Here is a 17,186-nt window from a genome sequence, read left to right on the forward strand (position 1 = left end):
AATTTTAATTTTATTTGTTTGATAGATATTTTGTATGGATATAGAGAAGGAGGTAAATGGAAATGTATTATTGTATAGCAGCTGTCCACGCGGACGCATCGCTCACTCAAGTAGGAGAGAGACAGATGTCGAACGCTGCCGAACGCGGAGGCCGATTGTGCCTCTTTGTCGCTCGTTCTGCGCTCTCGCTTGCACTTCAAGCCTTAAATGGAACGCCTCAGAGCGAAGTAACGTCGCATGAGTCATGTTTTTTCGTGCGTGCAACCGGCTCCATCGAATTATAAGACGTTGTCGAAAAGGAAAGGTTAGAAGCATTCGAAATGTGTTACAGGCGAATGATGAGGATACCGTGGATGGAGAAGGAAATGAGGTTAGCAACATATTCAACGCAGAAACGGGAGTTAAAAGGAGTAGAGGTAGACCTCGATTAGGTTACTGTTCGCAAATAGTTAAGGATGTGGGATGGGATTGACCTATATGATGTTGATCTATTCATCATTATGCAAAGGTCTTCGTTATGACATAACTATAGAGTTTCAGAGCAAAATAGAATAATTTTAATTTATGTCGAGTTAATTTACCGTTCGTGAGTTTGCCCTATATAGAAACAGAATTTCTTTCGGAATATCTAATCGGTAAAAAGTTTAAATTTACATCGGAGTTTGGATAATATGTTTACGTGACCAAGTATACGTGGGGATATATTACTTTGATTTCGTATTCAGGTGGTATTTCTACGGAGTTTTACTAATTGGTTTATTGCATTTATGTTCGCAGTTAAAATTTTATTTCGTGCTTCAACATTATATTGCTGTTATTTTCCTTAAATGATAGCATCTGTGAGGGAGTATTTTGATGTAATGCTCGGTCATAGTTAAATATTAATGTAACAAATTTTCATTTGAATATTCATTTGAAATGGGAAATAACACTTCATTAAACATTCAATTAAAATTCGAAATGAAATTTATATTGAATATTAATTTTTGATTTACTACCGAAATAGTACTAGCTATGCATGGTGCCAGTTTCATTTAGAAAGGATGAACTGTCAAAAATTATTATGAAATAAATTATGAACTGACACTGTCATGATTTGGGTCTAAAGGGCTGGAGTTGATTGTTCTACTGTCCTGTCTGAGTAATATTAGTTAGTTTGTGATTCTTTTAAATTTTTACGTTTGGTTAAACCAGGATCTTTATAAAAATTGGCACCCATTTCCGCTTTTCTTGCCAACGTCGCATTGGTGTGATCAATTCTTTTAATACTGGCTAATATTTCCGAGTAAGAGATTCATTCTTTACTGTCAGTGCGGCCTGTTAGCTGCAATTTATTTTTTATGAAGAAAAGCTGATGTTTTTTCTGTATCCGGCAAAGGCGTGATATCGAATTTATATGCTTGCGAACAGCTGGAAGCATTTCTCACAAAATTGAAACCTCATGAACGAGGTTTGATTTTTAAATGGGATGTCACAAAAAATCCTTTCGTTTACTCCATTCCACCCGATGATACGGTTAATTTAAGTCAAATTAAACAGTGGTTGATTTTATCCATATAAATGCGTAACCACCCTTATTGTTGTTGGCTTCTTTCGACTTCTGTCGGACGACACAAGCGTACAGTGGCGCCTGCATAGAGACACTAGTGGTACTAAAGTCGCAGATTTATGTATATAAAATTCTATCTACCTGATGAAGTTTTTTGAATCTTTTCATGTACTAGATTTGTTTTAAACGGTAAAATGTGAAAGATAGGAGATGAAAAATTAGAAGAACTTGCTGATTTTCGGTATCTAGGAATCTAGATAACTCAGAATGGAAGGATCAATAGAAATATAAAACAGAGTCACCTTCAACAAGAATAAGTCACTTCTATGCTCGGGAACGGTTAATTTATGAATTCGAAAAAGATTGTTAAAGGCGTATGTCTGGAGCAAGACGCTGTACAGGTGTGCGAAACGTGGACAGAGGGCGCGGTGGAAAAAGAAAGGTTAGGAGCGTTCGAAATGAAGAGGTATTAGAAAGAATAGGAGAACAGAAGACTCTATGGAGGTTGATAGAATATCTTCTCAGATACGAAAAGCTAGTTACAGACAGAGTAGAGGTAGACCCTTTAACTAAGAATAGAAAAAAGTGGAAGTGCGTGTCCAACCAGTTTTAGGACTGACGATCTTATGCTGATGAAGATGATGAACACACGTATATCTTCTATTCAGTATTTTGTTTCTGTCTAATCTCTAACAGGACATAATTTTGAATAATTTGTAAGAAAAGGGCAGTGACAATGACTTGATGATCTAGTGCGGAAGAAAGCTGAAAAGAAGAATTAAGATAAAAGGCCACTTCTCGGAAACAACCGACTGATTAAGACTGATTCGCTTAAATTAGTCACTATCAAGGAAAGAAAAAAAGCTCCTAAGGTATCAGTTTCAATGATTCATGTTGCCAATTATCTGAAGGGCCATTACGTCGAGAATGCCGAAGCAAAACGTTTCTTAAGCTGAATTAGCTGGTTGCNTAAAAATTGGCACCCATTTCCGCTTTTCTTGCCAACGTCGCATTGGTGTGATCAATTCTTTTAATACTGGCTAATATTTCCGAGTAAGAGATTCATTCTTTACTGTCAGTGCGGCCTGTTAGCTGCAATTTATTTTTTATGAAGAAAAGCTGATGTTTTTTCTGTATCCGGCAAAGGCGTGATATCGAATTTATATGCTTGCGAACAGCTGGAAGCATTTCTCACAAAATTGAAACCTCATGAACGAGGTTTGATTTTTAAATGGGATGTCACAAAAAATCCTTTCGTTTACTCCATTCCACCCGATGATACGGTTAATTTAAGTCAAATTAAACAGTGGTTGATTTTATCCATATAAATGCGTAACCACCCTTATTGTTGTTGGCTTCTTTCGACTTCTGTCGGACGACACAAGCGTACAGTGGCGCCTACATAGAGACACTAATGGTACCAAAGTCACAGATTCAAGTACATAAAATTCTATCTATATGATGAAGATGAAGAATCTTTTCATGTACTAGATTTTTTCCATCAGTAAGATGTGAAAGACAGGTGACGAATAATTAGAAGAACTGGCTGATTTTCTGTATATAGAAATCTAGATAACTCAGAATGGAAGGATCAATAGAAATATAAAATAGAGTCGTCTTCAACAAGAATAAGTCGCTTCTATGCTCGGGAGCGATTAATTTATAAATTCGAAGAAGATTGTTAAAGGCGTATGTTTGAAGTACGACACTGTACAGGTTAGAAGCTTTCGAAATGTGGTGTTACAGGCGAATGATGAGGATACCGTGGTTAGAGAAGGTTACAAATGAAGAGGTATTAGAAAGAATAGGAGAACAGGGGACTCTATGGAGGTTGATGGGAATATCTTCTCAGACACGAAAGGCTAGACGTAGACCCATATTAGATTGTTATTCATAAAGAGTTAAGGATGAGAGATGTTCTAGTTCTAGAAAGATTAACTGAGAATAGAAAAAAGTGGATGTGCGTTTCCAACCAGTCTTAGGACTGACGATCTTATGCTGATGAAGATGATGAACACACGTATATCTTCTATTCAGTATTTTGTTTCTGTCTAATCTCTAACAGGACATAATTTTGAATAATTTGTAAGAAAAGGGCAGTGACAATGACTTGACGATCTAGTGCGGAAGAAAGCTGAAAAGAAGAATTAAGATAAAAGGCCACTTCTCGGAAACAACCGACTGATTAAGACTGATTCGCTTAAATTAGTCACTATCAAGGAAAGAAAAAAAAGCTCCTAAGGTATCAGTTTCAATGATTCATGTTGCCAATTATCTGAAGGGCCATTACGTCGAGAATGCCGAAGCAAAACGTTTCTTAAGCTGAATTAGCTGGTTGCTTGAATTTGGAAATGATTCGATTAACTGTTCGTTCTTATACAGGGTCGTCAGCGTAATATTTTTAAATTAATATTACGTTGATCTTTCTACGATTGCATTAGGAAGAGAAATTCAGCCCAAGAATGCACACTGCCATCTATTGACATATACTGCGAAACTATATTATATAAAGAGTCAAAATTATTCAAGAGAGATTCTGGAATCGGATTTCATAAAGCAATAGAGCAAGAGGTTAGGTTTGCAGTAAGAATTTCAATTGTAATTATAATGTGGATGATGAAAATTTCTTTTTTCATTAAGGAATGAAAGAGAACAAAGGATATGGGTTGTTCTAGTTTTGGGGAAATGCGAAGATTAGCTCGGGATGGGAAAGAGTGAAGGTGCGTGTCTAATCAGTCTTAGAGCTGATGACCTTATGATGATGATGAATGTTCATATAAAATTATTATAAAATAAAATGACGCCTTTTTTTTTCAATTTTTGTTTAATAAAATAATTCGATGTGGTCTGCATTCCGTCGAAACTGCCAAACGCGGATCGCGATTTCGATCTTTCTGGATCTCATCAGCGCGTCGCAGACAGTTCCGACAGAACACAGATCAACTTTTACCTGCTGTCTTAACAGCGCGTTTTAGAAAATACCACAAATGGCGCGGTAAACGCCATCTGTAGTACGATACTACATTTTAGGATTACGTATGCTCCAACAAGGTCCATTTAAATATATGGATATCTACTTGCTGAAACGAATCCCGGCGTAGCTAACCTCAACGTGATAGGCACGTTACTATAATCGAATAAAATAATTCGAAGTGGTCTGTATTCTGTCGAAACTGCCAGACGCGGATCGCGATTTCGATCTTTCTGGATCTCATCAGCGCGGCGCTGTAAAGAACACCTAGCAATTGTTTTGGTAAGGATGTTCAACTTTTTTAAAGGAATAATGCAGATTTCCATTTCTAATTCGTGGATTTACTGTAACATTTCCTGTTGACGATCAACCGCTCGGGATGGTTGACGTGGGCGAGGCGTGTTGATCGTCAATTGTTGCCTGTCTTGTGGGTATTAACTCCATTTCTCCAAAATTTCGTCGAGATTATGTACTTTAGTAATTCCGCTTTATCTGTACCGAAAATCCTCCCGTGGTGAAATTTACATATTCGTTTAATTTCCCGCGTTTCACAAAAAAAGTACGCGTCGTTCTTGTTCGAGCCAGCGACGGGAGGCTTAAAACTAATGAATCTTGGTTTATGTAGCTGTGCTTGCTTGCTAGGTTACTAGGCCTGCCTTTCCATTCCAAACTTCTAACTAATTTATTTTTAATCATTTGTTTGCTGTGTAGATATGCCGTTTTTCATATTAGTTTTTGTTTCAAAACCGTTCCACAAATTTCATTTTAGATAAGGATCTCCGATAAAAGTTTTTTGACGTGCACGTCCTGATCAAATCCTGATATAATTTAAACTGTCAACAACGCATTGTTTACAAAACTACATATTTATTTTAAAAATAAAAGTAAAACAGAGGAACTTTTCACATATTTTATTCGAGAACCTTCACCACTGACAAGATAAATATTATCCGCATAAGGTCGTCAGACCTAAGACTGGTTGAACATGCACCTCCACTCTTTCCCATCCTAAACTAAACATCGCATTTTTCCCAAAACTAGAACAACCCATATCCTTAATTATTTGTGAACAGTAATCTAATCTCTACCCCTGCTAACTCCTGTTTCTGCCTCTAATCTATCTCTGATTCGACCTTCATGTCTGAGAAGGTGTCCTACCAGCCTATTTTGCGTATTTCTTATTGACTTTGATAGAGTTCTTTGTTCTCCTATTCATCCTAATACCTCTTCATTTCTAACCTTCTCTATCCACAGATTTCGAACGCTTCTAACCTTTCCTTGTTCCGCACCCGTACAGCGCCTCGCTCCAAACATACACCTTTACCAGTATTCTTCGAATTTCTAAATTAACCATTCGCGAGCATAGATGTGACTTCTTTTTATTGAAGACGACTCGACCATGCGCTATCCTCTGCTTTATATACCTACTACTCCTTCCGTCCTGACTTATCTGCCTTCCTAGATACCTAAAATCGACAACTTCTAATTTTTCATTTCCTATCCTTATATTAGCTCTTTTCCTACTTTTTCTTCCTTTGCACACCAGTATTTTTGTTTTACTTTTATTTATTTTCAGATAAATATACAATATACAAAGGAATTATTGCTAGGGTATATAATTTATGGACTAATATTCATACTATTAATTGTAATGTTAGTATAATTAGTAGTCTACTTATAACGGTATATTATCATTATTAGTATCTTGCTTGTCTAATTGAATAAACGACGATGAGATATTTCAGTTGGCAGCAGATTGTACCTATGTGTAGGTAGCGCTGAATGATCGCGTGGTAGTACTCGATCTGGCCGCCATCTGTCGTATCGGTCGATAGTTGTAGGGGAGTAAAAACCCCGCCTGTTGAACGTCACAATTTTTACGAACTCTACCAATATTCCATATATTTGAAGTACATGTAATTGAATTTTGGGCTTATTTATAAAGTCGTAAGTCCTTTTCTCTTTCTATTACCATTTATGAAGTTGAGAATTAATACTTGGTATAAAAATTTCACCGTGTTTTTCGCATTTATTAATTGCCAGAACTATGTCAGTGTGTATGTATGTATGGTTTAGTTATTAAAATAAATTATGACTCTCCTGGAAACAACGAATACTAAGTGTGAATAACTGGGTCATATTTGAGTTGTTGCCTCAAGGAAGTTTGCTCAGTTAAAAATTGCTGGTTTCCTCATAGACGGTTAATTACAGATTAAAGTTTACTTCATTAAGGTATTTTTTGTGAGAACCAATTACAATTAAAAGAGACTAGGGATTCTCGATACCTCGATGGGCAATACTCGCCTTCAAGAACTCGAGCTTTTACGAAAACAATGAACTCTATATAGGTAATTAACGACTCTGCAGTTTTCAATCGCTTCTATCGTTAAGTACCAATTAATCTTTGTTGAGAAAAACTTTAGGTATTGGCGTTGTTTATCTATAGAAAGTCAATACAATTCGTTTAAGTTGGTCCGTTTTTTTGTTTTATTAGAAAACTTTACTGTCAGCAAGACAACGCTGTAGTAATTTACAGGAGGTCCTGTGGGACAGTTTCGCCTTTATAGCGCGACCTTCTCAGAGGTTTGGTGCAAAGAAAAAGATCAAGAGACTTTAAATGTATTTGTGCTTTGAAAATAATGATAAAGCGCCGTTTTATTTTTTTTACAGTATCTTTTAACGGGATTAAGGATATTTTTATTTACTACAAGGATATTATCGAAATTTTTTTTAATTTAGCAATATTTGACGGCTTATAATCCCTCTTCCCAGTATTTAAATTTTAGTAAGTGTATCACTCGACTGACTAAAATGTTACGTAGATAAGTTGAACATATTGACAATGGTTCAGTGGTTAATAACGAAAAAGTCATACTTTTACTGTTTTTGCTAGATAACTTCCTTTTTAAAAGTCCTTTTTTAAAGTGAAACTTTTATTACATCGCCTCAAATTTTCGTTCATCTATCGCATGTCGTGGAGTGGGGGTAAAACTGAAAGGCGCTCAACAGAGGAACCAAGGCCAATATGGCGACGCTAACCATGTAGCATTTATATTCTCACCCGTTCGTGCAAGTGCACGACAATTTCATTTGCAGATTGTGAAACTCAAAGAGAAGATTAAATTGTTGACAGAATAACTGAAGCTTAAAATGATTTACTGATTCAAATAAATATTGTTGCCAGTTTTTAACATGCGTCTATCATCTGAACGATTGTATTTTTATGTATTCCGTACTCTCATATGCAGATTGAAATTAAAATTTTAGTTGGATATCTTGTTCTACTCTTGATTTGCCATTATCATTCCCATTCTTGAATCATTAAGATGAAATTAATAAAGCGATTTTAATTCTAATACCCTAAATCGAATAATTTTCGGGAAATTTACAGTTGTATTCGTAAAATCCGAAAAGTAACACTTGCATCGTGGTTTCATAAAATCACACAATTTTTTTCGTTATTTGCAGTTCATTCGGACACCGTTGCCGGAAGATAAATTTTCTTTTTATTCAAATTATACTGTGTTCATAGATAAGTTACTCAAACTTTAATGATTTTATAATTTTATTTACATTTATGTCTGGGAGATAATTATTGTTCAAATTATTTGATATCAACTTTGGTCGATTCATATAATTTCCAGATTAATTAGACGCAGCGTAAATTTCTTGTATTCGGTGAATTTGATAGCGATCAAATTGTTCAAAAGATGCGGATGCAGAAGCGCTGTATAATCCTGATACGATCGTCGTATCGAAGCAAAGCTAATCAGTTGTAAATTGCAATACCGCAATTCCGCAATCGATTATTCGTAATCAAAATCAGAACTTACACCGACATAGAGAGGTGCTTCGAGAGATAGACATTTACGGACTACGTTAGTATTCCGCTAGTAATTAGAAGGATTGTTTTGTTCTAATTTATTGTAGTGTCTGCATTACTACCGTCTACATTACAATATAACACAGGTACCCACGTTCATTATGATAGACGGGAGCATCCCCTCTCCACTTCCGGGTTCACCGGAAGTAATATCATCTTTGGGCTTTCAAATCCATCACAAAAGCATAGATTTAAAAAAATATATGAGCGTAAATGGGGACCCAGATTGTATGGTGGTGGAAAATGTGGGGCGTGAGTCAATCATCCCCGTTCAGGGCCCAAATAGGTCACAACTTCTAACCCGATTGAATGGAGGTAGGGCGTGAGAGGTAAGAGGGACATGTACTAGACTAAATGTTCATCACTGCACTGAGCGGCATGGCCTAGAGGTTTAGACCATCGATTTGCATTCGGGAGGACACCGGTTCGATTCCGGGTCCATCTGCCTTGGTCCAAGTTTGTGGTGTCCTTGGATCACTTAAGCATATACTGGGGCAGTAATATTCCACAGATAATCTTTCATTCTCTTCTGTCTTCATTTCGTCCGTCTCATCTTTCTCACCCGAACCACCATCCACCCATACCCACGATTCCTGAAAGCAGACAGAAGAGGGCCTTCTGCCCTACCTTCCATCATTATTGGCTGGTGGGAAAGATACACCCAAAAATTAAAATGAACTGGATTCAATCATTTCCGTCCTGGGCCCCAAAATGAATCGCTATCTTTTGTATTGGGAAATGCCACATTAAAGTTGCGTTAATTGAAACAATTTCCTAGTTTTCTAAGTCTACAGTTTCCTTACTGCTTTTTTTTTCGATTATGTCGGCAGGCCATTTGGGAAATAACTTTAGTTATAACTTTTATATTATGAGACATAAAACCTGAAACTGAACGACCTAAAATCCCATTCTCATCAACTTTAGAAATTTACGACGAGGTAGAAATGGAATGAATATGGAGAAAAGGGTTTTTCACGGTCTCACGAAATGTAATATTTGGAGAAGAAGATTTGGAGATTACTTTAATAATAATTGTGACCATATCTTAGGAAAAAGAAAATAAATGAAATCTATCAATTTTTCATTTTAATTAAATCGGAAATAGGTAAGAAGATTAAATTAGTGTATCATTAGAAAAGAAGCACATACACATAGTAGCAGATAACGTTTCTATTAAAGAAGGCGGGCTGCTCTCAATTGATGAAAATTGCTAATGACTCCAAAGACTTAAAACTTAAAAAAAACGTTTGGGTGTTTCATTCCCACCAGCCGCTAATGTTGGTGGGCAGCCAGTTCCTCCGGTCTATGCCAGGAGGTAGGGCGGAAGGCCCTCTTCAGCCTCCGTTAAGGAATCGTGGGAATGGATGGATGGGTGGTAGTTCGGGTGAGGAAGATGAGACGGACGAAATGAAGACAGAAGAGAATGAAAGATTATCTGTGGAATATTACTGCCCCAGCATTTGCCTAAGTGATCCAAGGAAACCACAGAAAAACTTGGACCAAGGCAGACGGACCCGGAATCGAACCGGCGTCCTCCCGAATGCTAAGCAATGGTCTAAACCTTTAGGCCATCCTGCTCGGTCTAAGGACTTCTGAAATGTAACTTTATATAGAAACCTGGATTAAGTAAATAAATGTGAGCAAGTGTCATACGATAGGGAGGTCGTTTATAGTAAATGGTCGCCGGGATGTCGGACGATAGTAAAGTAAGCAGGTGATTTCCCAGAGAAAATCAGGCAGCTATTGATTATTTTATTTAAACATCTTATCGGTCAAATATTGAATGGATTCGACGGCTACTTTGTGATATTTCATTGTTACATTTTATAAATCACATTTACTTTGGTTTAATATAGACAAAATAGATTGCGACAATGGATTCAAATGAACAACATAAACAAATAAATCTTATCTACCTTGCTGTACTTAGTATAAAAATAATTCCTAATGACTACATTTTGGCAGTTACAGAGTATTGCACATCAACTGAAAGGTATGAATATTGAATCTTCATATTTAACATTTAATTCATTTAAAATAATTAGTGGATGTCTTAATTAAACCGACAAAACACCGTACATTCTTTAAATAGTATACCTGTTTCAGAAATATAATGATTTTATTGGCATTTCTGGGCATCATACTCTTGACAGCTTCGAGCATGTCGAATCCGCTCAGTCGCGACACCAAAGTTTCTTGTATCCTTGAAGGATCATCAATTAGTGAATTAAGTTCTATCAAACAGTCTTGTACAAGTATCACCATTCAGGACTTGACCGTTCCCGCCGGTCAAACATTAGATTTAACTGGATTGAAATCTGGAACCACTGTTACGTTCAACGGAACGATCCATTTCGATATAGAGAATTGGCATGGCCATCTGGTCGATGTAAGTGGAGACCACATTGCAGCAAGAGGATTACCTGGTAATAGAATTGACGGTGGTGGCCCCTCATACTGGGATAGCGAAGGCGGAAATAGTTTAAAAGCTAAACCTAAACTTTTCAACGTAGAAAAACTCAGTAACTCAGTTATTGAAAATCTCAACATTTACGACTCCCCATTGCATGCTTTCTCAATTGATGGATGTCAAAATCTAACAGTAGAAAACGTCCTCATTGACGACTCTAAAGGTGATTCTGTTGGATTCGATGTTGGTGATTCTTCCCAAATTACACTTAGGAGAAATATAATTTACAATCAAGGTGACTGTGTCGCCATCAATTCTGGAAGTAACATCCGTTTTGAAAACAACTACTGTGCCGGTGGACATGGTGTTTCAGTTGGATCCCTCGGTGGTCGTAGCAACAACATCATATCAGATGTTGTCGTTAAGAACTGCGAAGTTGCCAACTCTGACAATGGTATCAGAATTCAAACGGAATATGGAAAGACAGGATCTGTCAGTGACATTACCTTCGAAGATATTACACTCACCAACATCAAAAATTGTGGTATTACTATTCGTGATGAATATATCAACAATGGAACCAATGGAGTTGCTACTGACGGTGTTCCAATCAAGAAGTTGACCGTTAAAAATGTCCATGGTACGATAAAATCTGGAGGGATTAAGGTTATGATTTTAGTTAGAGGAGCATCACAGTGGGATTGGTCTGATGTGATTCTTGATGGTGGACAATCAGCAAGCGATTGTTACGGAATACCAAGTGGATCCGGAGCGATGTGTTAAATAATTCTGTGATAGATATAGCATTTTCGAAAGAAGAAAATTAATAAAACGTATCAATTTTTTTTCAATCAATTATTGCTGATCGAATTTAAACTGGGTATTAGGTAGATCAGATGAATGAAAGGAAGTGAATCTTTAAGAATAGTATAAGTTCCTGGTCTCTGTCCAGCTGAATAGTGATTTTGATCCTAATTAATCTCATCAGCACGTCATAGTTTGTTTTGGTAATTCACCGAGGAAACTCCTTCGATGCAAAAGTAAGTTGATATATTTTTAGTTAGTAGCAGAAGAAGGCGGCATACTCTTAATTGGTTAAAATTATTAGTGACTCCAAAGGCTTATGACTTGCTACTTTACGTAGAAACCTAGATTAGGTAATACAAAGATATATGAAAACTGGGATTGTTTCTCGCTAGTTAAAAGACAGAATTGGAGCATAAAAGCAAATAAAGAACAATTGTTACACATATAAATTTGTAAGGGTAGAATAAAGATAGTTTAGACCCTATCACTCCTTTTTATTTGAGTAGTTTTTCTTATAATTTCTTAAATACTTACTCAAAACAACCCTTTTAATGATTCAAACAAATGTATCTACCAAAATTCATGATTCACAAGAAGCAGCAGTTAGATGCAGTATTGGATATGAACGTGACTTAGTTTGTAACAATCTCTTAGGAGACTTGGATAGAAACGGTGTTTGGTGAGTTGTAGGTGGATATCTTCTACAAAGAACGACGGAAGCTAATAGCACATTTAATTAATAAACAGGGCAAAAAAGAAGGTTAATGTTGTGTTCAACTTCATTCTAAGTTACACAGTTGGTATAGAAGCCCTATTACGCTTTACTCATCAACTGACCTGTAGGCATCAAGCGTGACTTAAAAAGCAATTCGGAAAATAGCGCTAAAGCCGTTTAAAACAATATTACACTATTCAGTCTTCACATCTAACCATGGATGTGAGTGAATTTTGTAGAGAACACAAGATTGTGTTGATGCGATGCAAGTCGTTTGTTACAGCCTCGACAGGTAACCGTGTTTATCGCCACAAATCAACCTGAACGAATGCGTCAATGATTGGCAAACTCAGCATTGTCATGAAAACTGAAGAAAAAGATGGATCAGTTCTACAAAAAGTGACGGTTAACTGTTACGCCACAAGTATGCTAGCATTTGGATTTCCTCCTGTAGCGGCTATAATAAACGTGTTGCATTGGGATCCTAATGACACTGGCTCCAGCAAAACTCTTCCCCACACTGCTGATACAGAGGAAATTCAGGAAGACTAAAATGATGGAGCACATCCAATTTTTGGAAACCTTTGCAAAGCTGATTTGATGACTAGTTTCATGATGATCGCCGGATAGGACGTATTGGTTAGGGTAGGATTTGTTATCATCTAATCCAAAAACTGTCACTCCAGTCATAGGAAATAGACGAAATGATACCTTGATATCATGCTGAAACTACATGCAGTGCATCTCGAAGTAAAAATGACACAGAGATAAAACGTTAAGGGTTACAATGTGTAGCTAATTTGCTGTGCTTTTCTCCATTTTGTAGCTAGTAACTTGTAACTGTCCAGTGAAAAATTGTAAGACCGTATTTCTAACTTGAAAAGACGAAGAGTTCGGGCTTGACGGTTTGCTCACAAAATAATTGAGATCTGAACAACTGCCAAGTTCCATATGTTCATTGTGTTGAATTCACATCTTGGCAAATTTTGTATTTATTCCGTTAACCCCTAAAATATGTAGTGTTAAAGCTGACCAAGCTGTAAATTCAATATCAATTATATTATTCTTTGTATGGAACATGGCGTCATAATTAATATAACACAAGCCTCGAACCACCGATATATACCTAAAGATCTACCTTCATGGTAAGTTTCATGCTTCCAAATCATCTAGAAGTGGTCAAAAGTTTTAATGGGTGAATGAGTGATAAAAGTAGTACTCTTCAGACCCAAGTACCTCCAGAATTTCTGCAGGCTTACTTATCAAATTTGAAATTTTAGGTAATTAAAAGGCTTTATTGAATGCTCAACAATTGATGTAATAACCCTTGAAGTATCGGAGAAAGCTCTAAATATGCACACTGTAGGTGTATATTCATTAGTATTGCAAAAGGCCTCTGTTTCTGCTTCCACAATTACGGAACTTCCGCATACTTATTTCGATAACGGAATCTCATCTTTCTTAAAATTAACATATCGGAACAATAGAACAAGTGGTAATTAACTACTTTTATGTGTTGGCTGAACTTGAGTGCAGTTTTGAAGCAAAAAAAAGTTATTATATTTCCGCTATCGCATGAGATTCCGTTTCCACTTCCGCAAAACTTTACCATTTACTTCTGCATCCATTTCTGTTTCCGATGCATTACTAGTATCCACGCATAAGAGTCAAGGGGTCAAAGGACCCACCTTCCTACTTAAGACCGTGTCCCATTCCCCGTGTAACAAACCCTTATCACATTGTTGCGTGTCTAGATCAGAAAGCAAATACGCCGTAAGTCGATATTAATTAATTTTAAAGCACAAGACGTAGGATAAACACTTAGTTTAATTTTCAATTAAACGTGTCCTAAACTAATATTGATTATTTTCTTTAAACATCTTATCTATCAATCATAAATTGATTTCACGACCACTTTATGATATTCTATTGTTAGGATTAAACAATTAACACTTTACTTTGGTTTAATATACACGAAATAGATTGGAACAATGGATTCAAATGATAACATAAACAAATAAATCTTATCTACATTGCTATACTTACAATTAGTATAAAAATAATCCCTAATGGCTACATTTAGGCAGTTGCCCATCACCTGAACGTAAAAATATTGTTTCTGTGTATTTGACATTTAATTCCTTTAAAAAAGTTTCTAATTTTATTAAAACTGACAAAATCAAGAATTCCAATTCAATTTTTTTAATCTTAAAATCCGGCACATTCTTTAAATAATACATCAATTTCAGAAATATATAATGAATTCATTGACATTTCTGGGCATCATACTCTTGGCAGCTTCGAGCATGTCAAATCCGCTCAGTAGCGACACCAAACTTTCTTGTATCCTTGAAGGATCATCAATTAGTGAATTAAGTTCTATCAAACAGTCTTGTACAAATATCACCATTCAGGACTTGACCGTTCCCGCCGGTCAAACATTAGATTTAAGTGGATTGAAATCTGGAACAACTGTTACATTCGACGGAGTAATCGATTTCGGAACAGATGATTGGCAGTATGGTCTTATAATACTTGTTGGTGGGAACCTCATTACAGTAAATGGAGCACCTGGAAATAGAATTGACGGTGGGGGCTCCTCATACAATGGCGGGAATGGTGAAAAGACCAAACCTAAACTTTTCAACGTAGAAAACTTCAATAACTCGGTCATTAAAAACCTTAACATTTACGACTTCCCAGTGCATGCCATTTCAATCGATAGATGCCATAATCTTACAGTAGAGAACGTCCTCATGAATAATTCCAAAGTTGATTTTGATGATGGTTACAACACTTCTGGATTCGATGTTGATGAATCTACCCAAATTACACTTAGAAGAAGTGTAATTTACAATCAAGGTGACTGTGTCGCCATCAATTCTGGAAGTAACATCCGTTTTGAAAACAACTACTGTGCCGGTGGACATGGTGTTTCAGTTGGATCCCTCGGTGGTCGTAGCAATAACATCATATCAGATGTTGTCGTTAAGAACTGCGAAGTTGCCAACTCTGACAATGGTATCAGAATTCAAACGGAATATGGAAAGACAGGATCTGTCAGTGACATTACCTTCGAAGATATTACACTCACCAACATCAAAAATTGTGGTATTACTATTCGTGATGAATATATCAACAATGGAACCAATGGAGTTGCTACTGACGGTGTTCCAATCAAGAAGTTGACCGTTAAAAATGTCCATGGTACGATAAAATCTGGAGGGATTAAGGTTATGATTTTAGTTAGAGGAGCATCACAGTGGGATTGGTCTGATGTGATTCTTGATGGTGGACAATCAGCAAGCGATTGTTACGGAATACCAAGTGGATCCGGAGCGATGTGTTAAATAATTCTGTGATAGATATAGCATTTTCGAAAGAAGAAAATTAATAAAACGTATCAATTTTTTTTCAATCAATTATTGCTGATCGAATTTAAACTGGGTATTAGGTAGATCAGATGAATGAAAGGAAGTGAATCTTTAAGAATAGTATAAGTTCCTGGTCTCTGTCCAGCTGAATAGTGATTTTGATCCTAATTAATCTCATCAGCACGTCATAGTTTGTTTTGGTAATTCACCGAGGAAACTCCTTCGATGCAAAAGTAAGTTGATATATTTTTAGTTAGTAGCAGAAGAAGGCGGCATACTCTTAATTGGTTAAAATTATTAGTGACTCCAAAGGCTTATGACTTGCTACTTTACGTAGAAACCTAGATTAGGTAATACAAAGATATATGAAAACTGGGATTGTTTCTCGCTAGTTAAAAGACAGAATTGGAGCATAAAAGCAAATAAAGAACAATTGTTACACATATAAATTTGTAAGGGTAGAATAAAGATAGTTTAGACCCTATCACTCCTTTTTATTTGAGTAGTTTTTCTTATAATTTCTTAAATACTTACTCAAAACAACCCTTTTAATGATTCAAACAAATGTATCTACCAAAATTCATGATTCACAAGAAGCAGCAGTTAGATGCAGTATTGGATATGAACGTGACTTAGTTTGTAACAATCTCTTAGGAGACTTGGATAGAAACGGTGTTTGGTGAGTTGTAGGTGGATATCTTCTACAAAGAACGACGGAAGCTAATAGCACATTTAATTAATGGGCAAAAAAGAAGGTTAATGTTGTGTTCAACTTCATTCTAAGTTACACAGTTGGTATAGAAGCCCTATTACGCTTTACTCATCAACTGACCTGTAGGCATCAAGCGTGACTTAAAAAGCAATTCGGAAAATAGCGCTAAAGCCGTTTAAAACAATATTACACTATTCAGTCTTCACATCTAACCATGGATGTGAGTGAATTTTGTAGAGAACACAAGATTGTGTTGATGCGATGCAAGTCGTTTGTTACAGCCTCGACAGGTAACCGTGTTTATCGCCACAAATCAACCTGAACGAATGCGTCAATGATTGGCAAACTCAGCATTGTCATGAAAACTGAAGAAAAAGATGGATCAGTTCTACAAAAAGTGACGGTTAACTGTTACGCCACAAGTATGCTAGCATTTGGATTTCCTCCTGTAGCGGCTATAATAAACGTGTTGCATTGGGATCCTAATGACACTGGCTCCAGCAAAACTCTTCCCCACACTGCTGATACAGAGGAAATTCAGGAAGACTAAAATGATGGAGCACATCCAATTTTTGGAAACCTTTGCAAAGCTGATTTGATGACTAGTTTCATGATGATCGCCGGATAGGACGTATTGGTTAGGGTAGGATTTGTTATCATCTAATCCAAAAACTGTCACTCCAGTCATAGGAAATAGACGAAATGATACCTTGATATCATGCTGAAACTACATGCAGTGCATCTCGAAGTAAAAATGACACAGAG

The 17,186-nt window shown here is 36.5% G+C and overlaps 3 protein-coding genes across 7 annotated transcripts in view; all 3 read left to right on the forward strand.

Moving 5' to 3' along the window:
* The window catches only part of LOC108736292 (sex peptide receptor), a 298,323-nt gene that overhangs the window by 88,407 nt on the left and 192,730 nt on the right, over window positions 1–17,186 (forward strand). The window lies entirely within an intron of this gene.
* LOC108736281 (polygalacturonase-like) lies at window positions 10,565–11,596 on the forward strand. The gene has a single exon (XM_018468640.1). The coding sequence runs from the start codon at window positions 10,565–10,567 to the stop codon at window positions 11,594–11,596; it is 1,032 nt and encodes a 343-aa protein (XP_018324142.1).
* On the forward strand, window positions 14,557–15,685 carry LOC108736282 (polygalacturonase-like). The gene has a single exon (XM_018468641.1). The coding sequence runs from the start codon at window positions 14,594–14,596 to the stop codon at window positions 15,683–15,685; it is 1,092 nt and encodes a 363-aa protein (XP_018324143.2). The 5' UTR covers window positions 14,557–14,593.

The sequence above is a fragment of the Agrilus planipennis genome, unplaced genomic scaffold (genome assembly GCF_000699045.2).
Source record: "Agrilus planipennis isolate EAB-ADULT unplaced genomic scaffold, Apla_2.0 scaffold110, whole genome shotgun sequence".
Classification (NCBI taxonomy): Eukaryota; Metazoa; Arthropoda; class Insecta; order Coleoptera; family Buprestidae; genus Agrilus; species Agrilus planipennis.